General features: G+C 35.2%; 1 protein-coding gene across 2 annotated transcripts in view; it reads right to left on the bottom strand.

The window, feature by feature from the left end:
- Positions 1–26,904, bottom strand: part of LOC149571126 (ABC1 family protein) — an 82,980-nt gene that overhangs the window by 43,881 nt on the left and 12,195 nt on the right. Inside the window, exons 1-9 of one of the 2 annotated variants that reach the window (XM_089812687.1) lie at positions 21,816–22,081; positions 17,998–18,143; positions 17,664–17,891; positions 17,331–17,417; positions 16,548–16,637; positions 16,335–16,461; positions 12,521–12,618; positions 12,236–12,404; positions 11,744–11,865 (exon numbers count right to left, since the gene is read on the bottom strand). In XM_089812687.1, coding sequence (XP_089668813.1) covers positions 11,744–11,865; positions 12,236–12,404; positions 12,521–12,618; positions 16,335–16,461; positions 16,548–16,637; positions 17,331–17,417; positions 17,664–17,891; positions 17,998–18,072 — 996 coding nt within the window. In that variant the 5' untranslated portion in view covers positions 18,073–18,143; positions 21,816–22,081. Of the gene's footprint in view, positions 1–11,743; positions 11,866–12,235; positions 12,405–12,520; positions 12,619–16,334; positions 16,462–16,547; positions 16,638–17,330; positions 17,418–17,663; positions 17,892–17,997; positions 18,144–21,815; positions 22,082–26,904 lie in introns of those variants that run through there. The other variant, XM_089812686.1, reaches the window with a different exon arrangement.

Genomic DNA, 26,904 nt, shown 5'->3' with positions numbered 1-26,904 from the left:
CTTCCAAGTTTTTTCATCACTTTGAATTGGTTAGATTTCCAACAAATTTCACACATGCTATGGCTTTACACAGAAGCCATGATTGAGGTTATTGGAGGTGAAAATTGAAGCTTGGAATCCATAGCTTATGCTGAGATTACTGCAGGTTTAGTAAATCAGTTGGCAATGCAAATTTTGAGCCATACAAGCCAGCATATGGAATTTATATTAGCAGCTGCAGTATTTATATGTTACACACGTGAGATATGAAGGGGTTGTGAGTGCGAAGAAAGGGCACATTTTCCACATTGGGAGATTCTTTGATGTTTTCTGATGGTGCAGATTCTTTGTGGCTTGCCAATGTAATTGAAAAGCTCCATTGATTACAAGTTTCTATTATTATATGTTAAATGGTCTTAGAGTAGATATTTGCGAATAACTTTCATTGTAATTATTTAGATTTGCAAATCAAGGTTTTGAAGTTTATATAGATGTAACTCAAATATTTTTCAAAATGTTTGGTGTGATGTCTTGAACATCACCATGATCTATTGAATCTCAACTGTTTGGTTTAAGGCCTATGTCTCTCGTTCAATGATTTCAGACTTCATATATGTTGCCAATATGTTTTTATTTTTTGACAACATGAAGCAATGTTCTTAATTAAGCATGTCAAGTGTTTGATGGAATTACTTGGCACAAGAAAGATCAGAGGATCCAGTTCAGACTTTGCACACCAACTATTTCACGAAATGCATTTGACATAGAACTGAAAATTTAACAGTAGAAAGGCAAGGGATATTATAGTAGTGAGTTAGAACCTATTAGGTTCTTACAATGATATTAGATCAGTTTCCTGCCATTGTGTTGGGGGTGGAAATCATTAAGCTCCCAGTTTGATTTTGAGTGACCATCACTTTGGCAATTATTTCAGTTATGGAAAAATTGAAGAAATCAATTAAACAAGGAAACCAGTTGAATAGCATGACTGTTTCCAGGAAGCAGTCAAATGCCATATTGAAAAACTTGGAGAAGATTAAGCAAAATTAAAATGGGATGGATGAATTGCTTTCAAACTCGGCAACCATGAACAATTTAGCACGGTATATGACATCAATTTTTTAGAGGTCTACATCACAAAACAAAAAGGAAGAGAAACAAGAGGTCTCTACAAGTGGGACATCTAGAAATCTTTACAATGAACTTTCAGCAGCTAGTGACCAGCACACACGTGATCCCATGAAGATTGAAAATTAGACTTCCATTAAGGGAGATGTTGGACAAAAAACACCTTATGATGACTTCTAAATTGGGGAGGAGCTAGAAATGTTCAAACATAAACCATTTGCATTCAAACACCTAAATGAAGATAAGGTTTCTTGTGATGTTATTCATACTTATGAAACTCTAATGGAGGCCCAAAATCAAAAGGTGGATATGGAAGTTGATACTTTACATAGTGAAGCAGCCACTAGTGGTTTGACTATGCATGATGAAGAAGATTTTCTACAGTCATATTGTCATGACTGATTTGTTTGAAGACAATCACATGAAGTCCCATCATTCTCATATGACAGGTGTTTGTACTTATGAGGAAGCCAAGGATATGACATCAACCATTGATGACAGCTATAGTGATACTTTGCACCAGCATGGAATAGCAGTGATAACATGTGCAAAATGTTACCAGTGAGTTCCCACATGATAGTACTCAGGAATTGGTTACTAATGATGCTTTGTGTGATGTGGATTCATGTCATGATGAGTCTGATTTTTCAAATCAGACCTTTTTAGATAAATTTTAAAAATCTCTTGTTTAATAATGGTTCCCATTTGCAAGGACTTACAGTTGTATTTGGGGTTTAAGTGTGTGAAGATACTAATAAATCAGCAATTTCTCCAATGTCTTTTGAGCCATCCATTGAGGTACATAGAAGCAGTACCTTAGTTCATGATATGTGCAGATAATTGCACATGATGTTGCTTATCATGAGGTGAGTAATGTCGATACAACCTTATTGCAGTGCAGACTTAGGGAGTAATACACTTCAAGGTCCACAACATTTAGTAGGACAACTAAAGGTGGATGAAAGTATGATTGCCACAACCATTGAGCATTTTGATGTTGCTCGGCAGATGTTGGAAACTTATGGTTGGAGCACTCTCATCACAAAAAAGCATTGTAATAGTGGTCTCCCCCTAGCATAATTACATGCACTTTGAGAAACAATTAGAATAATGAAGCTCAAAGATAATCTTCCTGAATGGGTTGTATTTGTTATGATGCACTGAAGGGGAAGAAAGAGGAGTTTGGCAAGCTCACATGAGCTCAAGGTGACTACAAAATCATTGGAGAACACCCAGTTGGCCCATTAAGAGTCACAGTCACAGTTTGAAACTTTGAAGATCTTACCATGGAGTTGAGCCAAGCACAGTCTTCACCAACTACAATTACAGTACATAACTTTATAGTGGTAGATGGTGATGACCTTAAGTAAAGCAAGAGCATCTTGGGTTCTTAGCAATCTTGCATAATTTTGTTTATGTTTTGTTTTTTTTGGTTCCTGTTTTCCAATCTAATTGTCCATCTATGCGATTCTTTGATTGTGTGTGGAATCTTAAAGAGGACCTATCTTGGATCATTCTCCTATAATCATGCATCATATGGTTTCTTATTCATCGAGTTCCAATTCATTTATCCTAGGGTAGTGTGTTCTTCATCCACACCTTGAGCAATAAGTAGAAATTCGTTGTGTGATGCTTTGTTCTTGTGTGCGATGGTCTATAGCTCTTCGTGAATGATTCTTGGATCATTTGTGGACCTATATCTTAGCTCATGCATCCCTATGTACTTATTGGCCCGATCACTGATTTTCCCTTTGGGCTTTGTCCTATTTGTTGTAACACATTTCCTACTTATTGGGAAGTGTGATTCTTCTGGGTCGACTTCCATGTCACAATGGCTATACATGTAATACTCATGATGCATCTTACAAAGACATGTAAGTAGAACATAGTAGGAAGATCTAGAGCTTAAGCTTTGGTGCGTATTCCGATTGCACATTGCATCAAATCTGTAATTGCAAGGCCGCAAACGGCTAGACCTGTTGTCCGGCATGTTTGTAGGTGAATTGCCATTGGATCTGCAAGTAATGAATTAAATCTGTTGTTTCTCTCATTCCTTGCTGTTATTGCTTCCATGTTCTTACTCTTACTGCTTGGTTGGACATCTCCATTAGGGATTTCTCCATCCTTCGGCTGCATCGTTAAGGCTTATGTCCACAGGTTGTAGTGATGGTTGTGTTGAGGATGTGTCTAAATCCATCACAATTATAGGTGCATTTTATACGAATGGGATGAGTTCATCAGTAAATGGAAATAGAGAACCAAATGTTCTACGAAGTTCTCTTGAGGGTAGTCCATTGACGAGTGATGCGGGGCAGACTTTGGGTAGCTCTTGTGATGTAGAAATGGATTCGTCAGTGAGTTGTGCAATAGTTCACAACACTACTCCGTCTTCTTCATGTGACGTACACAAGGTATCATTTAGTTGGAAGGTTGGTTCTCATGTTGGGTTGTTTCCCTCTTCTAGAAGCAAGTCTAGAATTTCATCCCATGCAATTGATTTTGATCATTAGTTTGTTGAGCCACCAAGTTGGAGGGATCAATTAAGGTTACTAGAGAGAAGGTTGATTCAACCTTATCTCGCTTTGACTCCACACATAAGTATGTCGAGCACCTTCTTTGGAGACCAAAATTTGAGGAGAGACAATATGGGGTAGAGGTTGGTATTCATATTCGCAATTTGAGGTTCATCCAAAATGCTTTGGAGGCATTTAAATTAGAATACCTCCACTTGTTTCATGACAAAGAGTATGCTATTGGGTATGCTGAAAGACTTGGCAAGGCATCCACCCAATTAGCTATTCAGAGTTAGAGTTTGGAGCCATCTTCTAATTCTAAAGTTGTCTTGGAGCCGTGTACCATAATTACACAATAAGGAGTGCTCATCATTTTTTGTTTGATTCACATGTGGAGGATTTGATGATGCATTGATGTGGATTGGCTCCGGAACTATTCCATCCTTTCTGAGTTGCGAATTTACCTTCTCCTGTAGATGAATTCAGTAGCTGCAATTTGATGGGGGACGATTTGCAAAGCCATCCATGACATCTTAGCAAAGGATGGAGATAGTGATTATAATACAGAAACCTTCACGAGTTCTTATCTCCACAGTGTAGTTCAATTCTACACCCGTGGGGGATTGAAAGACTGTAGGGGGAGGTTTGGTATAGTAGATGCTTCCTGATATTCTCACCTCCTTATAATGGATGGATGTGAGTTTCATTTATATTAGGATCCAGGTGGTGGTAGGGTTAATACTGCAGGTTGGATGGGTCTCATTGGGTTGTTTCACCATGTGCAACATGTTGAGATTGTGATCAAATTAACACAACAAAAGTTTGAGGTGGTTCTTCTTGGCAAGCATCTATTCAAGATTTGGGATCTAAGTATATTTGGTTGGACACTCTTCAGTGTGTTGCGGGAACCTACACATGTATTAGGGTTTCAGTTTGGGTCCACTAGAGAATATTGTAGTGTGTACATGGTATAGATTACTTGCAATTTTACTTTAAATTTTTATGTACATGATTTGTTTCAAATGCATAGTTTCAGTGCACAGAGTTTGGAAAGTTAGGTTGTTGTTCATTTATGTGCAATTGTTGTTATGTTGGGGTTGCAGTTGTGTTTCAATGGGGGATATTTCTCAGTCTTCCTTTAGATTTCCAGCTCATTGGAGTTTCTTTGTAGTCATGATTGCTTGGGGATAAGCAATCTTACGAAGGGTGGGCTGTAATTTCACCCTCTTTTTCGAGGGTGGGGTTTCAAGTTTTGTGCTTGAAGAATTCTAAATTCTTCTGAGTTTTTCCAACACTTTGAATTGGTTAAATGTTCAATGAATTGTACACATGCTAGAGTTAGATTTTGGAGCCATCGTCTAATTCTAGAGTTGTCTTGGAGCCTTTTATCATAATTACACAATGAGTGTTCATCATTTTTTATTTGATCCACATATGAAGGACTTGATGATGCATTAATGTGGATTGGCCCGAGAATTATTCCATCCTTTGTGGGATGGGTATTAACAGTCTTTAGTAGATGGATTCAATAGCTACAATTTAATGGGGGACAACTTACGGAGTCATCAATGGCATCTTGGCAGAGAATGGAGATAGTGATTGTGATACAGACACCTTCAGGGGTTCTTATATCAATAGTGTGGTTCAATTCCGCACCCATGGGGGATTGGTAGACTGTAGGGGGAGATTTGGTATAGTAGATGCTTCCAGAGATTCTCACCTCCTTATGATGGATGGATGCGAGTTAAGTTTACACTGGGATCTAGGTGGTGGCAGGGTTAGCATTGCAGGATGGATGGGTCCCCTTGGGTTGTTTCACCATGTGCAACTTGGTGAAATTGTGATCAAATTAAACCAACAAAAGTTTGAGGTTGTTCTTCTTGGCAAGCATCTATTCAAGATTCAGGATCCAAGTATATTTGGTTGGACACTCTTTAGTGTGTTGTGGGAACCTATGCATGCATTAGGGTATCAGTTTGGGTCCACTAGGGAGTATTCCAATGTGTACATGGTGTGCATTACTTGCAATTCCACTTTCAATTTTCATGTACATGACTTGTTTCAAATGCATAGTTTCAGTGCACAGAATTTGGAAATTTAGGTTGTTGTTTATTTATGTGCAATTGTTGTTATGTTGGGGTTGCAGTTGTGTTTCAATGGGGGATATTTCTCAGTCTTCCTTTAGATTTCCAGCTCATTGGAGTTTCTTTGTAGTAATGATTGCTTGGGGATAAGTAATCTTAGGGAGGGTGGGCTGTAATGTCACCCTTTTTTTCGAGCATCATACTTCGTGGGATTAGTTTATTGTTTAACACTCATAGGCTAATCTAATGGATAGAGAGTTTTCTTTGGCAATGCTCGAGCCTATTTTCCCAACCCATACGTCTGGGATGTTTAGTTTTCTCTTTGTTTGGGTCAATTTGGTAAACCTACTAATTATAGTAATTCATTATCCAACATTTCTATAGTTAGAAGGGCTCCTAGACCAGCCTCAGTTGCAATGATGATCCTTGGCATCTTCGCTAATCAGGTATTCAAGGATTTTCTAATTATAGCAGGTCAAGGGTTGAAACATAATAGTGATGGAAAGTTAATATTTTTATTATGGCAGTTGGATGCACAGTGGATATAATGGTAAACTCTCAAGTTCAATCAGAATTGAAAAATAATGATTAATGATGGAGTTATTAACATTACAATTATTATTTAAGTTACACTTGAGTAATAATTAATTATTAAGTGCAAATTATTGATTATTTAAGTGGACTTTATTTGAAAGGAGTTTTAAAAGTAGACTTTATAATAAGTGATAAAATATTATTTAAATGGGAGATATAAGTGTTTAAGAAAGCATACTTTATATAGTAATGTGTGCATCAAACGGTGGCTTGATAGGGATGGGGCAACACGGAAAGCCCTACTATTTAGCATGAGCAAGGCCTCACTCAGGAATATAATTAAATGTTATATTTTCAAATGCACCAAAAAAAAATACACGTGTAAGTTATGTCAAGTGTATTCATGAAGCCTCATGATTAATTTATTACTCAAGAAATATAAAAGTTATAGGCAAAAGGAAATGGATTCATTCTTGATGCATTAGTTTATTGTGTATGGGTGAAGAGGAATTTGGAACAAGGGTTTCAAGTTTTGTGCTTGAAGAATTTTAAATTCTTCTAAGTTTTTCCAACACTTTGAATTGGTTAAATGTCCAATGAATTGTACACATACTAGAGTTAGAGTTAGATTTTGGAGCCATCTTCTAATTCTAGAGTTGTCTTGGAGCCGTTTATCATAATTACACAATGAGTATTCATCATTTTTTATTTGATCCACATATGAAGGACTTGATGATGCATTAATGTGGATTGGCCCGAGAATTATTCCATCCTTTGTGGGATGGGTATTAACCATCTTTAGTAGATGGATTCAATAGCTGCAATTTAATGGGGGACAACTTACGGAGTCATCAATGGCATCTTGGCAGAGAATGGAGATAGTGATTGTGATACAGACACCTTCAGGGGTTCTTATCTCAATAGTGTGGTTCAATTCCACACCCATGGGGGATTGGTAGACTGTAGGGGGAGGTTTGGTATAGTAGATGCTTCCAAAGATTCTCACCTCCTTATGATGGATGGATGTGAGTTAAGTTTACACTGGGATCTAGGTGGTGACAGGGTTAGCATTGCAGGTTGGATGGGTCCCCTTGGGTTGTTTCACCACGTGCAACTTGGTCAAATTGTAATCAAATTAAACCAACAAAAGTTTGAGGTTGTTCTTCTTGGCAAGCATCTATTCAGGATTCAAGATCCAAGTATATTTGGTTGGACACTCTTTAGCGTGTTGTGGGAACCTATGCATGCATTAGGGTATCAGTTTGGGTCCACTAGGGAGTATTCCAATGTGTACATGGTGTGCATTACTTGCAATTCCACTTTCAATTTTCATGTACATGATTTGTTTCAAATGCATAGTTTCAATGCACAGAGTTTGGAAAGTTATGTTGTTGTTCATTTATGTGCAATTGTTGTTATGTTGGGGTTGCAATTGTGTTTCAGTGGGGGATATTTCTCAGTCTTCCTTTAGATTTCCAGCTCATTGGAGTTTCTTTGTAGTCATGATTGCTTGGGGATAAGCAATCTTGGGGAGGGTGGGCTGTAATGTCACCCTTTTTTTCGAGCATCATACTTCGTGGGATTAGTTTATTGTTTAACACTCGTAGGCTAATCTAATGGATAGAGAGTTTTCTTTGGCAATGCTCGAGCCTATTTTCCCAACCCATACGTCTGGGATGTTTAGTTTTCTCTTTGTTTGGGTCAATTTGGTAAACCTACTAATTATAGTAATTCATTATCCAACATTTCTATAGTTAGAAGGGCTCCTAGACCAGCCTCAGTTGCAATGATGATCCTTGGCATCCTCGCTAATCAGGATTTTCTAATTATAGCAGGTCAAGGGTTGAAACATAATAGTGATGGAAAGTTAATATTTTTATTATGGCAGTTGGATGCACAATGGATATAATGGTAAACTCTCAAGTTCAATCAGAATTGAAAAATAATGATTAAAGATGGAGTTATTAACATTACAATTATTATTTAAGTTACACATGAGTAATAATCAATTATTAAGTGCAAATTATTGATTATGTAAGTGGACTTTATTTGAAAGGAGTTTTAAAAGTAGACTTTATAATAAGTGATAAAATATTATTTAAATGGGAGATATAAGTGTTTAAGAAAGCAAACTTTATATAGCAATGTGTGCATCAAACAATGGCTCGATAGGGATGGGGCAACACGGAAAGCCCTACTATTTGGCATGGGCAAGGCCTCACTCAAGGAATATAATTAAATGTTATATTTTCAAATGCACCAAAAGAAAATACATGTGTAAGTTATGTCAAGTGTATTCATGAAGCCTCATGATTGATTTATTACTCGAGAAATATAAAAGTCATAGGCAAAAGGAAATGGATTCATTCTTGATGCATTAGTTTATTGTGCTTGGGTGAAGAGGAATTTGGAACAAGGGTTTCAAGTTTTGTGCTTGAAGAATTCTAAATTCTTCTAAGTTTTTCCAACACTTTGAATTGGTTAAATGTCCAATGAATTTTACGCATGCTAGAGCTAGAGTTAGATTTTGGAGCCATCTTCTAATTCTAGAGTTGTCTTGGAGCCTTTTATCATAATTACAAAATGAGTGTTCATCATTTTTTATTTGATCCATATATGAAGGACTTGATGATGCATTAATGTGGATTGGCCCGAGAATTATTCCATCCTTTGTGGGATGGGTATTAACCGTCTTTAGTAGATAGATTCAGTAGCTGCAATTTAATGGGGGACAACTTACGGAGTCATCAATGGCATCTTAGCAAAGAATGGAGATAGTGATTGCGATATAGACACCTTCAGGAGTTCTTATCTCAATAGTGTGGTTCAATTCCACACCCATGGGGGATTGGTAGACTATAGGGGGAGGTTTGGTATAGTAGATGCTTCCAGAGATTCTCACCTCCTTATGATGGATGGATGTGAGTTAAGTTTACACTGGGATCTAGGTGGTGGCAGGGTTAGCATTGCAGGTTGGATGGGTCCCCTTGGGTTGTTTCACCACGTGCAACTTGTTGACATTGTGATCAAATTAAACCAACAAAAGTTTGAGGTTGTTCTTCTTGGCAAGCATCTATTCAAGATTCAAGATCCAAGTATATTTGGTTGGACACTCTTTAGCGTGTTGTGGGAACCTATGCATGCATTAGGGTTTCAATTTGGGTCCACTAGGGAGTATTCCAATGTGTACATGGTGTGCATTACTTGCAATTCCACTTTCAATTTTCATGTACAATTTGTTTCAAATGCATAGTTTCAGTGTGCAAAGTTTGGATAGTTGGGTTGTTGTTCATTTCTATGCAATTGTTGTTATGTTGGTGTTGTAGTTGTGTTTCAGTGGAGGTTTCAGTGGAGGCCATTTCTCAGTCTTCCTTTAGATTTCCAACTCATTGGAGTTTCTTTGTAATCATGATTTCTTAGGGACAAGCAATCTTGGGGAGGATGGAGTGTAATGTTCCCATTTTTTTTACCATCATAGAACTTGGGATTAGTTTATTAGTTAACACTTGTAGGCTAATCAGATGGATAGAGATTCTTTGTTGGCAGTGCTTGAGGCTATTTTCCCACCCCATAGGTCAGAGGTGTTCAGATTTGCTCTTTGTTTGGGTCAATTTTGTAAACCTACTATTTATAGTAAGTCATTTATCCAACATTTCTATAGCTGGAAGGGCTTCTAGACTGGCCTCAATTGCAATCATGACCCTTGGCATATTTGTTAATCGGATATTCAAGGATTTTCTAATTATAGCAGGTCAGGAGCTGAAACATTACAGTGGTGGACCATTACTACTTTTAATAAGCCAATTGGATACACAGTGGATATAATGGTAAACTCTCAAGTTCAATCAGAATTGAAAAATAATGACTAATGATGGAGTTATAACATTGTAATTATTATTTAAGTTACACTTGAAAAATAATCAATTATTAAGTGCAAATCATTGATAAATTAAGTGGACTTTATTTAAAAGGGATTTTTAAATGTTTTAAAAGTAGAGTTTATAATAAGCGATAAAGTATTATTTAAAAGGGAGATAAGTGTTTAAGAAAGTAAACTTTATATATTAATGTGAGCATCAAAAAGAGGGGAATATAATTAAATGTTATGTTTTCAAATGCAACAAAAGAAAATAAACTTGTAAGTTATGTGAAGTGTATTCATGAAGCCTCATGATTGATTTATTACTTGAGAATTATAAAAGTCAAAGGCAAAAGGAAATGGATTCATTCTTGATGCATTGGTTTATTGTGTTTGGGTGAAGAGGAATTTGGAACAAGGGTTTCAAGTTCCGAGCATGAAGAATTGTAAATTCTTCCAAGTTTTCCAACACTTTGAATTGGTTAAATGTCCAATGAATTTTACACATGCTAGAGTTAGAGTTAGAGTCTGGAACCATCATCTGATTCTAGAGTTGTCTTGGAGCCTTTTATCATAATTACACAATAAGGAGTGTTCATCATTTTTTGTTTGATCCAGATGTGGAGGACTTGATGAACCATTAATGTGGATTGGCTCTAGGAATTATTCCATCCTTTGTGGGAAATATTCCATAAGTTGGTGTGCAAAGCTTGAAGTAATTCCACAAAATAAAAGCCAAATATACTAAGTTGTTGGTCCAATCCAAGAATATCTACTTGGTTGAAGGGAGGTCTCTACAGCAATCCTCTCTCTTCGCAACAAGGTGGTGTACATCTTTTCATACCCATGACTTGTGAAACCAGTCAGTACACTATTGAGTGCCGTGACCATTTCCTTCCAATATGGTGATCTCACCAAGTTGAAAGGAAGAGCATTGGCATAGAGGTAACATCCAGTTTTTCTTCAGCAATGTGTGTTGCCTCCATTTTAAATGTCTTGTCCGATGGACCTCTTTTGTGAATTGTAATTTGCACTTCTTCATCTTCCACTTCCAATATAGACCAAATAGGCCCTGGGTACATACATACATATTGTTGTGCCTGCACAAAAGAGAAAAAATTAACCATATTGTCATACCAGGTTCGGGTTCATGTACCTTCACCCATATCTGAATCAGTAGCTTGACATCAATGGGTTATTCATCGAGTTAACATGCCCAACTGTCTAATCAGGGATCAATGGCAATGGAAGGTAAGAACATTTGAGTGGTGTCAAACTCTCAGGTTGGTGTGTCAACTGGTTGTTGTGGTGTATTATGCAGGTTGGGGATATCCTATCCCCTATGTAATATACTTGGTTTCTGCTTCTTTGGTATGTATTTGGGTCTTCTCATTCATTTTAATTATCTCTACTCTGGTCTATAATGCTTCATTTCCGAGTCTATTATGTTAGGACACTGTACCAATTATGATACTATGTATCTATGTTGTTTCAGTTTGTGTCGGTGAGAGCCCCAATAGAATCTCCCAATAAATTATCAAAAAATTAACACATTCATTATTAGATCTGGATACCAGAGTATCAGTATGACTGTTATGCTGGACCATTATCCATTCTAACACAAACTGAAAGGAACTAAAACTTACATCAGCACTTGCCAGCAACATTTTTGCCAATGCTTGTTTCATCGTACTTGAGATGGATTTAGTCAGCCCAAAATCTAGGAGAATGGGTCGAAATGGCGGTTGCTTGCTTATAAGGAAATTCCCTGCAACAAATAGTAACTATCAGATTCTAATATATACAAGAAGTTGAAGTAAAGAAAGAGAAAATATTTAAACAAATTTGCATGGAACCAATCTGTTATTTGTCAAACAAAAAATCAGTAAAATGCATTTCTCCTGAACTCTTCTAAATTAAACAAATGACAAACCTAAGGCTATGCTGTTAGATATTAACAGGACCCAGCAAAAGAAATAGTTTCATAAGATCTTTTCAACTGTATAATTGAAATTTATAAAAATATTAGTCTCATGAAAGAAAGAAGAGTATGCATAAGTAAGCAATCCTCATTTCCTGGACTTCAATTTTCACTGAAAATAATAAACATGAAATGTTAGATATTTAAACAGACATACCAGGATGAGGATCCCCATTGAAAAAGCCATCAATATATATCTGATGTGCATAGGCACGTGTAATCCACTCTGCAAGACGCTGTTTGTCTACACCTAGAGCTTCAATGGCTTCCTTGTCATTTAAGCGTACACCATCCATATATTCCAAGACGAGTACCCTTTGTGATGACTGCCATAACATGCAAAACAGAATAAGGAACTGACAGACATGCTCATTGGTGTACTTAATCATCTATGCCCAACATGTTTCTCATAGATGCAAAGATTATTTAAAGAGGCTAATACCTGGATCACTTCAGGAATAAGTACATCCACACAATTATCAGAGCTACCACTTGTTTTCCTCCGATAATCAAGGTTTTGGGCAACCTTTCGCGTATTTTCTTCAATGTTAGAAAGCATATCAATCAGCAAAGATACTAATCACAAAATCATATTCTAACTTTATGAGCTATTAAAGTGGTTATCCCATATACTGTCAAATATTATATGTACCCTACAAGAAGTCGAGAATCTTTGGTCGCTTTATCAGGCAGGCAGGCAAACTCTAACATACCCTAACAAATCCAAGTCCTGATAATACCACTTGAAGAATTATGCGGCTGCAACTTCCTTAATCAATTACTTGTTTCAATCAAAGAAAGAAATTTATGCATACAGGAATCATAAAATTGAATGAAAGCGTTATCAGGAAATGCAATGTGCACAGAGCTCAACAAGAATAACAATTAGGTAAAAAGAGATGTTGAAGGTTCAAATGATCACCAGTCCGCAACTTTTGAAAGCTACTTAAATAATAAAAAACACTAGCTGGGAGAAGTGTGAAGATGCAGATATTCATCAGTTGGAAGAAAATTCTAAAATTGAAAGATTTTCTGTAGTCTGGTTGTCTTCATAGAGATATCAACTATCAAATTTTTGATAGCATGAAAGCTAGAATCTCAATGGGGTCAAAGGAGATACAATAAAAGAATGCAGATAATTTTCAATTTCAGAACTACCCAACAATGAACATAATATAAGCCATGATTCACTTTTGATCAGGAAGTAAATTTGGGAGAGAATTATAGAAGTGACAAACCACCTAAGCTATCAATAACTTAAAACATGAAATTCTAAAGAGAGGAGATAAAGGTTCTGTCATGAAAAATAGTATGACAACGCATGGTATTGTACAGAAACCCAAGCCAAGGATGTGCCTCAGACTAAGAAGTGGCACGTTTGATGAGTCCATTCCTTGTAAAAAAAAATTACTTTGCAAGGGCAATCTTGTAAAAATGTTGATCAATCAAGGCACTTTTAAAAAGCAATAAAGGAGAGAAAACTTAAAATTGAATATCATATAAAAAACAATTATTTAACAACAAAAAATTGATTGATTGGTGAATAAATGTCAAAAATTCTGGCTATAACTTAGCATTTAACAATAATGGAAAATTTAGCAGTTTATAGGCATGTTGAATCTTCCAGCTAGGAAGAGCTTATCTTTCCACGAATAATAGGAATTGAGCCACTATATGAATATGGAATTTTTGTTTGCAAGCATTGTACATATCATTTTCATTGTATCATGAAGCAATGATTCCATCAAAATTCACAACAGGTCTGCAAATACCATTTCAAGATGAGAAGGGTGTAGCATCTTCATTAAAAAAATTGTACAACCTAGTTTGCATTTGATGACTTTTGGCAGGTTCAATCCCACTTCACAGTAATGACTAATGAGCTATATTTCAGATTCACAAAACAATTTAAAATTGGGACATTATCCTTTTGTCAACTTCAACAGATGTCCAGTTATAGATCAGCTTAGTTGAATGAGACAATCTTCACATATAAAGCTATAAAATGCATACTTGAAGCATCCATAATTCTAAATGCAATAGCTGAAGGTAAAACTAAAGCTATTTTATAGTCGAGTTTAACGGAAGACCAAATAGGTGACCAATGCAACAAGAGATATTGAAGAGCTATCCTTCTATTTCAACGGACCCGTCATTATTCATTGTCTGAAATTTTTTAATTAAAAAGCCTGCGTAAAAATCAGATATAGGAACCCTGGAACAATTAAACTTCACTGCAGGAGAAGACTTAACAAGGAATGACTTGCAATTGGCAAAATGTTGGAAAATGTCATAAAGTACATCTATCCACAATGGCATTAATATGAAGTACAAATATTTTGAAGAACTATCCTTCTATTTCAACGGACCCATCATTATTCATTGTCTGAAATTTTTTAATTAAAAAGCCTATGTAAAAATCAGATATAGGACCCCTGGAACAATTAAACTTCACTGCAGGAGAAGTCTCAGCAAGGGATGACTTGCAATTGGCAAAATGTTGGAAAATGTCATAAAGTACATCTGTCCACAATGGCCTTAATATGAAGTACAAATATTTTGAACATCAAAAGCATTATGGTAAATTTTGTCTTTCTTTTGACATAAACTAAGACATAATAGGTAAGGTAAATAAGAATTCAAGCTTAAGATTTATTCAAAAGACTACTTCAAACAGTGTAATTCCTAAAGAATAACTTAGCACATACCTGTGTTGACTTATCAAACAAAGAAAAATTGTTATTTGATTCTGTTTCTTAATTTTAGTAAAGTCATTCTACACCTTGTTGAGTCAGATGACAGAAATGGATGCAACTCTAAAGACAAATTGGGATCTCCACGTCAGGTTTTGACAGAAGTTAGAACAAAGGATCTCCTAAAAGGACAAAAGAGGTACTCTTCCATAAGAATGGCAGAATTTCTTGAATATCTATAGTTATGCCTTCCTTTCAAATTTAAAATCCTTCAGCAAATCCTTTAACTCCTTTTTCCTATATTCACCATAAGTGTCTTTCTATTAAACTTGCTTTAATTGATACTTACTAACCCAACATTCAAAAAATCAACTAGCCATGTACTCAAGTCAAAAAGGTATGGTCAATATAAATGTTGTTGATCGTTCAAAGCCACGTTATTTCTACACACAAGAAATCCCATCGCCAATTTCATTCCTTATTACACTTATTTTCAACCTGATCTAATTGTATGTAGTACGTACTATTTTCTCTACTATCAAAGCCATTTTATTCCTGCACACAAGAAATCCCATCGCCGATTGCGTTCCATATTACAATTATTTACAATCTCATCTAATTGTATGTACTATTTTCTCTATTACTCAAACTGACCTCTAAACATTACCTGCATACTATTAAAAAATGCAAGCATATGACACGGGACAAGATAATACTCAGAAGTAAAGAAACATGGAATCTGAGTATGGTGGATAATCATCAACAACATGCACATAGGTGAACACTACTTGACATCCATGTCTTCTCCCATCAGATGCTAGGGCTTCTACAATTTGGGACCCTAACCAATTCATCACCCATATGAATCCTCAGGTAACTTTTATATCAATTGTAGTCCATATTTTTAGACTTAAGGGTACATATCCAACCTGTAGACTTATGATGATAATGTTTATACTAAAGCTATAAGTGGTATGTATGCTATTCAGTGAATCTTCCTCTAGGATTGCCAATAGGTATCGTACTAATGAATTTTATCTGTTGAATGTATATTTGACTCAGAGATTCTATAATGGGCCAATAGCTTCACTCACAAGCAATACCAAGAATATGTTGATCTGTCTGCTAAATGTTATGACAAATTGGCATTGGGCAACAATGGCACATAGGCAATAATGAACCAAATGCAAGAGAAAAATAAACCAATGTAGATTTTTCTATGGAAAAATATACAACAGCAAAAGATGGTGATAAAAACAGCCTAAAACTTAGCAGCGCCAATAAGACAAAATGCCAAGACGGGGCAAATAATATCAATTCTTAGGATGAAAATTTCAGAACAATACAAGTCATCTGCATAGAAAATTGACAAACCAAATAATTAATGCAAGTAAAAAAGGATATTTAAACAATCCCCAAACAGAAAAACAACTAAACAAGGCAGTTTGAGATGCATGCCTCCATTTTTTTCAGGCCTATATTAATAATAATAAACATTAGACTTTTCCGTGCATAATTTCAATTTGAAAGAACTGTGTACAAAGTTGCTGCAGGTGAAGTTACCAGCTTCTCTGTCAAAGTCAAGTTCTTTGGGTGCTTCATTGCACCACTCATCAATTACTGGACCAAAGTCAAACTCTGGCTCTGCCCAAGCTACCCATTCAACAATTGTTCTAGCGTTCTTTAGATCCTACAAAAACAATGAAATATAAGGATAATATTGACAATCCCAATATATCAAAAAGACTCAGATTATGTGGAGAAATTTTATAAAACCTGAAGAATGACATCCTTGATGCCTCTGTGTTGGACCTTAACAACCACCTCCCTTCCATTCTTCAAACGACTTCGATGGACTTGGGCTATCTATATTCAATTCAAAGAAATTTTAAGAGCATAAAACCAGCATTCACAGAAATAGGAATGTATGTGTGTATGTGTCGACATGGGTCTGTAATATGTATACATGCATGCATAAACTCATGACAAAAACATAATTATATACACATACATACATATATTCATGCATATATTCATGCATATATATTATGCATGTATATATGTATATATAATATATACATGTATGTATGTATATAGTGTGTACATACATACATATATGTATATAATTATCTACACAAACACATACAAGTATCTATGTAGGCATGTCAGTATGTATGCATATATACGCACATGTGTGTGTGCACACACATACATACACATATGTATGTATAGTAATTGGTGTGTGTTTCTCTATATGTAACAAAACTGCACCATTGGAATCCTTAGCTCATAATTTTTGTTCATTCCTCATACATACACACACATCTATACCTACGTGTATATATACATACAAACACATAAATAAATCTATGTAGGCATGTAAGTATGTATGCATAGTACACACAGACACATACATACACATGTATGTAAGTATGTATAGTAATTGGTGTGTTTTTCTCTATATGCAACAAAACTGCACCATCCGAATCTCTTAGCTCGTAATTTTTGTTCATTCCTCAAACGGTTCCTCTGAGAAACAAACAAGCAGAGAAATCTTACCGAAGCTGTTGCAAGGGGTGTTTCGTCAAAATCTAAAAAGAGTTCAGTTGTGGGCTTTCCCAAATCTTCCTCAATAGTTTGATAAACCTGTGAATAACCTTTCCATAATCAGATTAAAGGTTAACAGTAGATGAAAAATTACATTCACTGCCTAAAAGTAAGAAATGTTTATTAGCATTTAGTCGATATGCCTACAGCTTCAGACTAAAACAGATGTCATTTCTGTTGAAGATAAGACTTATCCACAGAATTTAAGCCCTTGATTATAATTACTACAATATGATTTCCTCTGTACATAAAATAGATTAAAAGTCTGTAAATTTGTTCAGTCACCTCTGACAAAGGGCGAGGAGGAAGGGAGTCCTGCAGCTGCTTCAGGAGCTGTATGTAAGCTTCAGGAAGCACATCTGCTCGAGTAGAGAGATACTGGCCTAACTTCACCCATAGTCCTTCCAGTTGAATTATGGCACTAAGAACGCGCTTAGCATTCCGTTCATGAGCTTTCTCCCATAAATTATCTCCTTTTTCCTCAGAAATCCAGTTAGCTTTTTTCTGTACTGCCTGCAATTCAAATAGGTGACAGTTATTTTGGAAAGCATGTATTTAATTATGGTCAATCAACTAAAACATAGAGATAAAAAAATGAGAACAAAGAAAAACACAGAACCTTATAGTCCAAATATACTGTTATGGCAAGTGTGAAAACTTTGAAACGCCTTCTGAATGTGTTTCCCCATCCCATTGAAGAGAAGGGGACCAGTATTTGCTTACTGATCTTCTGAATCAAAACTTGTCTTTTCACTTTATAGATTTCTGTAAATATGTCAAAATACCATGAAACTGTTAAACCCACTTCACTGAAAGTAGAATCCATGACAAACAAAACTATAATCTAAATCATTGAGCCGAAAGACAATACAGAGTTTTCCAACAAGTTATAAATAAATAATTTGATTATATACTGAACCATTTCAAATATTGAAAATTAGCAGGAGGATGACATAGAGGCGTCATTCTAAACTATTTTTTTACAAGACAACAAAAATAAATAAAGTATAAAAACTAAGCCTTCCAAGGACGTTTACCTATCAGAACTAAAAGCATAAACGAAGGTATCAGTTATTTAATTGTACTTTCATGATAAAACTTCTGCTAGGTATTACAGTGATTAAGAATTGACAATCACTTAAGAGGCTGTGGATTGTAAACAGCTACATTTATTTTCTACAGAAACTGCTGTTAGTCATATCAATATGTCACAATTTGGAAAGACTGGAGTGCTCTAAAGCGTGAAAAAAATATTCATATAGATTCAAAGCTTTGCAAAACAATAAATATACACAAATCTAGGTAGAAAAGTTTCTCTCTATAAATAAAGCAATAGCTTTTACTGAGAAAGACACAATAGAACTTAGTTTCCAGCACAGACAAAGATCAAACAAGATGAATTGGCTGTTCATGAAGACTACGCTTATTAAATCAAGAGGCTTCTGTCTCAGGCTCTCAGCAGTTCCCTTAGAATCTAATTGGGAATTCCTGGCCATGGAAGCAATCATAACCTCAAAACACAAAGTGAACAAACAAAATATATGATCAAGGTTGACATTTTCGGATATAAGTCCATAACTGAAAAGTAAAATAGATTGTTTTTCTTCCTCAATAGCTAATTTGATGCTACTGCTGTTGACATCTTTTTAAACTCCAGAAAAAGCTACTATTGATGCTTCTCAAGTGGCTCCCACAATAAATCTGTTTTGCTTTTCTTCTCTGTTTGAATTATGAAATGACTACATCTTCAAACCTTCATTCTCTTTCTTTCACTGATTGAATTATGAAATGGCGCTGTTCTGTGTGACAAACCTTGTGATAGAATGGAAGAATTGGAAATTTCTAATGAGCTTGGAGCTGCAGTACATAGACTTTACTAGCAGTTGAGGATAAAATCAGATCCATAGATAGGATGTCAGAATGTTTTGGCAGTGATATTGGTTTCAACCAAGGATGCTCACTCTCTCAAACTCTATATGGGCTATATATTAAATGTTAGTAGAATGGCTAAACAAGAATAATTGGGAGGGAGTTCAGCTAGCTAAATATATGATAAAATTACTTCTTTATGTGGATGATTGCATTTTAATTGTTCAAACAGCTGATGGATTAATGGAACATTTAAAGGCCCTTGAAACCTTTTGTCATAAGGTTGGCATGCAAGTGAACAGTAGCAAAACTAAAGTGATGATCTTCTCTTTGAAAAAGAAACGAGAAGACGCAAAACACTTTTCTTTTTGAAGGCAATACTTTGGAGATGGTGAATGACTACAAATATCTGGGGATTGATTTTCATAACAAACTCAGATGGAAACATGCAGAGCAAAAAAAATTCAGAGAGGCTGGAAAGGACTATATTCCTTACAAAGTAGATGTAGGAATGCAGAGTTATAGGATTGGAAAACCAAGAAAATGCTTTTTAGTTTGTTAGTTACTCTGGAGATCCTTTACAGATGTGACATTTGGGTCCGCAGCATGTCAGATAAAAAATGGAGGTAAATGGAAAGAATACAAAATAATCTAATCATCAGCAGTTTCAAAATTAAAACTATTGTCCCTTGTGAGATCTTATTGGTAGAAACAGATATCTTCCTGGTAGAGGCTTCAGTAATGGTCCGATTGTTAAGCTACTTAAGAAAACTCATGTATGAAAAAACACCATTGGCCTAAGTTGATTATGGATGAAAGACTAGATAGATGAAAGAACACATGGATGATGCAAAACAATGAATGGATGAAAAGATGGGAATGTTAACATGCAAGAGTGTTTGGCTAAAAATGAAGAAATAAAAAGGTTTACGAGGGAAAAACTCAAGATTGCCATATGGTCAGAACAGAAGGGGCATTAAAAAGCCCTCTATATCAAAGAATTTAACCCCACAAAAGACCATGAGGAAAAAGCATATGCAGGAACAAATATCAAATGGGGAGCAAAAATGCTTATTGCCCAACTTAGGACTAGTTCACACCATTTGAGGTATGAAATAGGAAGAAGGATGGTACCTGAGGAAGAATATGAAAAAGGGATATACCTATTCTGCAACTGAGGAGTGGTAGAGATAGAGTGGCATTTTATCATAGAATGCCCAGCATACAATGACATTCAATCTAGCTATGTGGATACTTTAGAAACGTACATATCAAGTACTCTATTTGAAGAAACACAAGTATATAAAACAACAAACCTAGCAATCAAAATTCATTGTAAAAGAACAGATTTAACGAAAAAATTGAAAAATGTTTAAGGTCTTTGCACCCTTATTTATGGGCGTGTGCTACTTAGGGAGTCCTATAGGCTGCTTCGTTTTCACGGACATTAATAAAATGTTGTGAAAACCCAAGGAGTCGCACCCCCCCACAAAAAAAAAACCTCAAAGTACTCGTCCCCAAGACGTCCCTGCATCAAGCATTTGGACTACCCAAGTACCCCCACCTCCACCATTCCGCAACCACTTCACCACTGAGACAGGCACTTGAATTTCTATTTTTAAACATTGCTATTGGGTATGTACTATATTACTATGTTGAATGTTCAATGGTTCTAGTTCGTGTTGCAATTTTACTATGTTCAAGTATTTCTATTTGGTATGTTATATTGAAACATCATTTCATAACTAACATTTCAAGTTCTATATGCATCACATACGGCACCCCTCTGCTCCTGCCACAGTTTCCCACCATCCCCCCCGCTGACCCAAATTTTAGGCCCTTTATCCCCACATCTTAGAAACTCATCCTGATGTACCCAAGTGCCAGTGTAACACTGTTAAAATCTTTTATTCATTCATTGGGTTTCGACCAATTTTGTATATGACTGATAGATGAACTAGAATGACATTTTTTTGTCGGATTCTCAAGCCTTCGTGTCTAGCTCTTTATTTACTTTATTAAAGCAACTCTCCATGAATTTGTATCAATCTGTCTGTAAAAAGAGCATTTTGAAAAGGTAAGAAACCCCAGAAAAACAACCAACATTTAATTGCTTGAAAAATAAATAAAGGAATTTTGAAACGCCCATTTATTCGTCTTCAACTTTTAGGCATCTGAAACAAGATTTGTACAAGATATATTTTGCAGGAAAGCATGTGAGAGCTAAAATTCAGTCCATTACATGATGATCGGCTTTGTCCCTAACAGATACGCTTCATGTTCGCATTTAAGATATTGATGTGAGTACACATATCCTTCCGAGAATCCAACAAAACATCAACTGCGTGTCTCCCTCACGGATTTCTTCTACTCGTCCGTTTTATAGAACGAGTGCAAATAACATGCAGAAAACGTTTCACTTAGTTTAAATTGTATTGACTTAATTTTACCAAGATTTTTCGCAGGCACCCATGCGAGGATGAACACTTTTCAGAAACTTTTAAGTTTCTAGTTTATCTTTTCTTGTGAATAACCAGAGAACCGAAAAAAATAGGCTAAAATTGTGACCTGTCCTTTCTGCGAGGGTACTGCAGCGGCATTTATTTGCAAAGGAGTTTATCTCGCTAGTGCTGTAGCGATATCGTCGCAATCTTCGTCTGTTAAGCTGAAGTTATTAATTTGATTTCACGTCTCCTATGGAATACCGCCAACTTTGAGGTTAACTTCGTTGTTTTTGTTTTTTTGGCTCCTTCCTATTGGAATTTGTTCGTGGCGTATCCGGTATTACAACAATAGAAAAGTTGTAGGCTATAGATTGAAACACAGACTTCAATGTCACCTTCATGCAACATGCCGGCACGTATTGTTTCGTGCTCTAACATACTTTTTTGGTACGTTGAGTTAGTTTCAAATTTTTTCTCCATAATTTCCCCAAGCTATGACTTTAGAATCTTCGAAATTATTTTTAAATATTTCTAGTGGTAACTTCTCGGAATGGGAGAAGTTACAAATTCTCAAGATTTTCGTTCCTTGCACTGTCGGTATGGGAAGGATGCATTTACTGTAGATTGGATAGGCAATGGGTAACTCCACTAGGCCTATAGATAAACCAAGAAGGATTTTACATAACTTTTTCCTTAGGGCCGTTTGGTAGCTGAAATTAGAATGGAATTGGCATTCGGAATTCTAAAAAAATTCTAATCTATTGTTTCGGTCTGCACAATCGGAATTAGAATTGGAAAAAAATGGAATCCAGTATCCCCATTTGACCCCCAAAACAAAGATTCCAAATTCTTTCAAAATACTTGTTATTTGAAATTCTCGTTTTAATTTCCATTTTAATTCTCATTTTTTGAAAATGAAGATTTCAATTAAAGTAAAATTTAATTGGATTTGACTTCTAGATGACCATTTGGGGGCATTTTTTTTTGCACTAATTTTTGAAATTTATTTTTTTTAAATGGGGGGAAAATTTTTCGCTATTACTTGCTCATATATTTGCCACTGTTGAGTAATTTATCAGGATTTTTTCGCCTGATCCGCCTCAATAGTTACTACAAAAAAGTTTGGTGAAATAACTTTTTCACATACATTGTTTCTCAGTTAAATGAAACGTATGCAGGACAAAAACAATCTACTCTGTTGATTTTTTTCTGGCGTAAAAGTGTTTCCAAGTAAGATTTTGTAAAATTTTAATATAAACATTTAGACTTTGCACCTGTGAGTTTGAATGTTGTGATGATCAAATTTTTTATTGGATGTCTACAAATATATATTTTTTAATGGGATGTTTCTGACTCTTATTTCATGAATTCTTGTGATTCGGATTCATTCAATGAGACTTGAACAATATACATATTTCATATCCGTAATTATGTGAATTATAATCAATGGTATTTTTTTTTATAGAGCAAGAGTCATAAAAGTTTTAGTATCCATTAGTACAATCTCATCATCATCCGTTATGATAATGTTTACTTTCAACATGACTTAATCTTTTTATACTTGTTAAAAATGTTTGGACTTCAACAAATCAAATAAGTATTGAATTTTTTTGCATGATGATAATGCTACAGCTGGATGATAATATTTTGCATGTTATTTTGGCTAGTATTCCAATTCCACAATGTGCAACCAAACGAAGGAAATCTGTATTCTCACAATGAATTCTTGGTCAACCAAACAATCCCAAATTGGATTCTCTAATCATAATCTAGATTCCAAGTTCCAGAATCCCAAAGCCAGCATTCTGAATGCCAATGCTTAACTTATATTCCAGCAACCAAACGGGCCCTTATCGGATCATGATTGCATCGACAGCCCAAGGTACTATCCAAGAGAACAAGTGCTAGCTTGACATCCAATTTTTTAAATAAAAATATTATTTAGAACCCTAAGCTGACCTAACTTGAAACTAGTCATTACCTAATAACCCAAGCACAAAATATTTAAAAATGAATGCTATAGTGTTGTACAAAAGCCAAGTCTTTTAGTCCATCCTTCTCCTCTCCAATCACTCAAGTTTATCATCCTCTAAAGTGTTACATCAAAATACTGATAAAGAATTAGGTATTTAGAACTTTACATGGCATGTTTAGAAACTTATTACAATATGTTGAATTGGTCATTTTGGTGAACCTAACATTTCCTACAACACATAACATTAAGATTTATTTCTTTTACCCTCATTCAAATATTTATAATTTTGAGTATTTTTACCTTTCATTGCCTGTGTATGGTTTACATGGATCATGGTTTGGATTTATGTGTCATTTCTTTGATAGGTTCTTAATATGGACTTAATTTCACCCTTCCTCTCCAAACTTAAACATTGTGCCATGTTTTGTGATGATGATACCTCTTTTATGGCTCATGGCAATGATTCAATTCTTCTATCAACCCTATATTCATTTTATACATTTAGGGTTGGTACGTTGTTAGATGATATGCCTTCCTCTAACACTTCATGATGATGCTTTACTTTCTAATAATACATTACTTCTTGCTAATAACGTCCTTATGTGAGGATGATACAATTCATAATGCCCATGATACATATACATTTGTGGATTACAATTCATGTGATACTATCAGGGTAACCAGCAACATGAACACAATGTTACAGAGGATTAGAAGGTTGAGATTCAATATCAAAATGTGGTTGATCCTACATGTTTTATTTTTCCTTCCATGCTTTTTACTTTCTTTTCTTTAACATCTTTCATGGTTTTCGCATTATTTAGTTAATGGGTGAATGATTGAAAGACACCTCTAATGGTGTATGTTAACATAAATGACTAAGTTTTTTACACCTCTAATGGTGTATGTTAACATAAATGACTAAGTTTTTTACACCTCTAATGGTGTATGTTAACATAAATGACTAAGTGTTTAACTTTTGGTTCAAATTTCTTCTTTTTAATGTGTATTGACTTTTGTATCTTTTCTTGTGGATTTTAGATGATACAATCTTATGGAGTAATTGGCAACCACTATCGTTATATTAACTAAAAACATAGTATAATTGTTTGTGGTTTTGTATCTTTGACCTTAATGACAATATCATGCTTCTTGTACTACTTTCCTTGTGTTTTATATTGTGTTGTGAAAAAGTTGGTTTATAAGTTGTTAATTATATTTCCATCATCATCATACATTGTTTACCAATTATCATTAACTATGCACATTTCACACACATCAATTTTTTTGTCTAAAACTCTTTGTGTTCCTTCACTTGCAAACATAATGCTTTATGTTTCTTGCTTGGATTTCTTTGACGATTATGCTTACATGTTATTATTGTACATTGGTGTGCTTATGTTTTCTTCTATGTTTACATCTTATGCAACATACATATATGATTAAATGTTCCATGGCAATGTTCACATGTTTATACAACACATTGGTTATGTTCGTCCTTGTGTTTTGAGGCAATGTTTGGGGCTGCTCATTGCTTTTTGTTACATGTTTTTTTATGATCACATCTTGATACATTATCGTGTACTTGTTACACAACAATATATATTACATATTTACATTATTATAGCTTTCCCATATTGGTTGCTCTTCTCTTAAATCCCTTAGGTCACTTTGTATGCAATAAAGTAAAGAGGAAAGGTTGTGGGCATCTTACAATAATGTTTTTTCAATAGTATGACTTCACTGGGTCTTTAGAAGTCCCATAGCATGCAGTCATTGTCATAATGTACATCATGTACTCATGGTCATAATGTCTCACTAGGGGTCTGACCTAAAGCTTGTATAGTTATAGTGTCTTGGCGAAAATCCTCTTTTTATCTTTTGTCTTTTGGAAGCATGATTATAATGGTGGGCATTCAATAAAGTTGCATTACCTCCTTTGCTAACTATAGGACATTAAAATAATGATTAAGGTTACAATTATCCATTTATGCTCCTATCTCTTTCTTTTTCATCTTTGGGGGTGTGGTTATAATGGTCCAAACAACAAGCATACAGCTAAAATTTATGCAATATTAAACCACAATTTTTTTCCATTTGGGAACCAAAATATAATGATCCATTCATGGACCTTATTCCTCCTGGATTGTTAATTATAATGATTATTTCCATGATCATGTATCATTATCTCTCACTTTATCTCTTGTTTTGTGTTATAGTGATATATCCAACAATCATACACCTCTTTTTTACTTTTGTAAATGAACATCAATATTGCTAAGTTGTTCAAACATATTTTAGTGTTTCTATGAAGCAATGCTAAAACAGATTTGTGCATATATGTTTGATGATATAAGAGTTATCATTTCATGGCATGCAAAAAAGACATTGGCTTTCGTTGTCCTGTTTACCTTTGCTTGTCATGTTGGCTACTTTTTTACTTTGATGCATGATTGATGACCAATTACATGTTACTCAACCTAGGGGAAAAATTTTGCATTAGTGATTTCTCACTTATTTTGGAGACACTTTAACCCTTTGTTCCTAGTGCAATAGTTGAATGCTCAAATGGTGTATTGTTTTATAACAAGTAGCATTTAACTCAAACCTAGTATGAGTCTAACTCTCATTCCTTAGTGGGTGTAGGTCTATCTATAATCTTCATGTTGTCAATCCTTAGTCATGGCCATAGTGATAGATGCTCCCAAGTGTGCTTGCACTACCTCACTAGGACTCCCTCAATTCTTGTTTTCCACAAGACCCTAACCCTAACTCCTAGGAACTTCTAAGTCCTTTTCCAACTTGTCTAGGACTTCTTCAATGCCTCTTCAATAGGTGGCATTCAATGTGCTTCACTAGGGGTGCCTACCATTGTTAAGATTTCAACTCCTTAACTTCCTCTTGGATTCATCTAAGTGCTCCTTTTGCCTCTTATCCTTAGCTAGTGTTTGCAAGGGATTCAATACCTTCTAGTCATCTTGTATATCTTCACTTGATCCCTTTAGACTAGGGTATCAAGGACTTCTCTATTGATTTCAAAACTATGCTGCAATTTTAGGCTTCTAGGCCTAATAGCCCTATTTGACTAGGTTTTCCTCCTCCTTTCATAACTTTCCCAAACAACCCCAATAACTACTGTGATATTTAGAAACCCTTTATTGAGTTATTTAAGATTTAGTAGGTCTCATTTCTCCATGGCCTTCGTACAATCGATCCTATTTCAAGGGCTACTAGGGTT

This window comes from Cupressus sempervirens, chromosome 2 (genome assembly GCF_028749045.1).
Source record: "Cupressus sempervirens isolate cs-2001-9-10 chromosome 2, ASM2874904v1, whole genome shotgun sequence".
NCBI lineage: Eukaryota > Viridiplantae > Streptophyta > Pinopsida > Cupressales > Cupressaceae > Cupressus > Cupressus sempervirens.
This window is presented reverse-complemented; position numbering and strand designations above follow the sequence as displayed.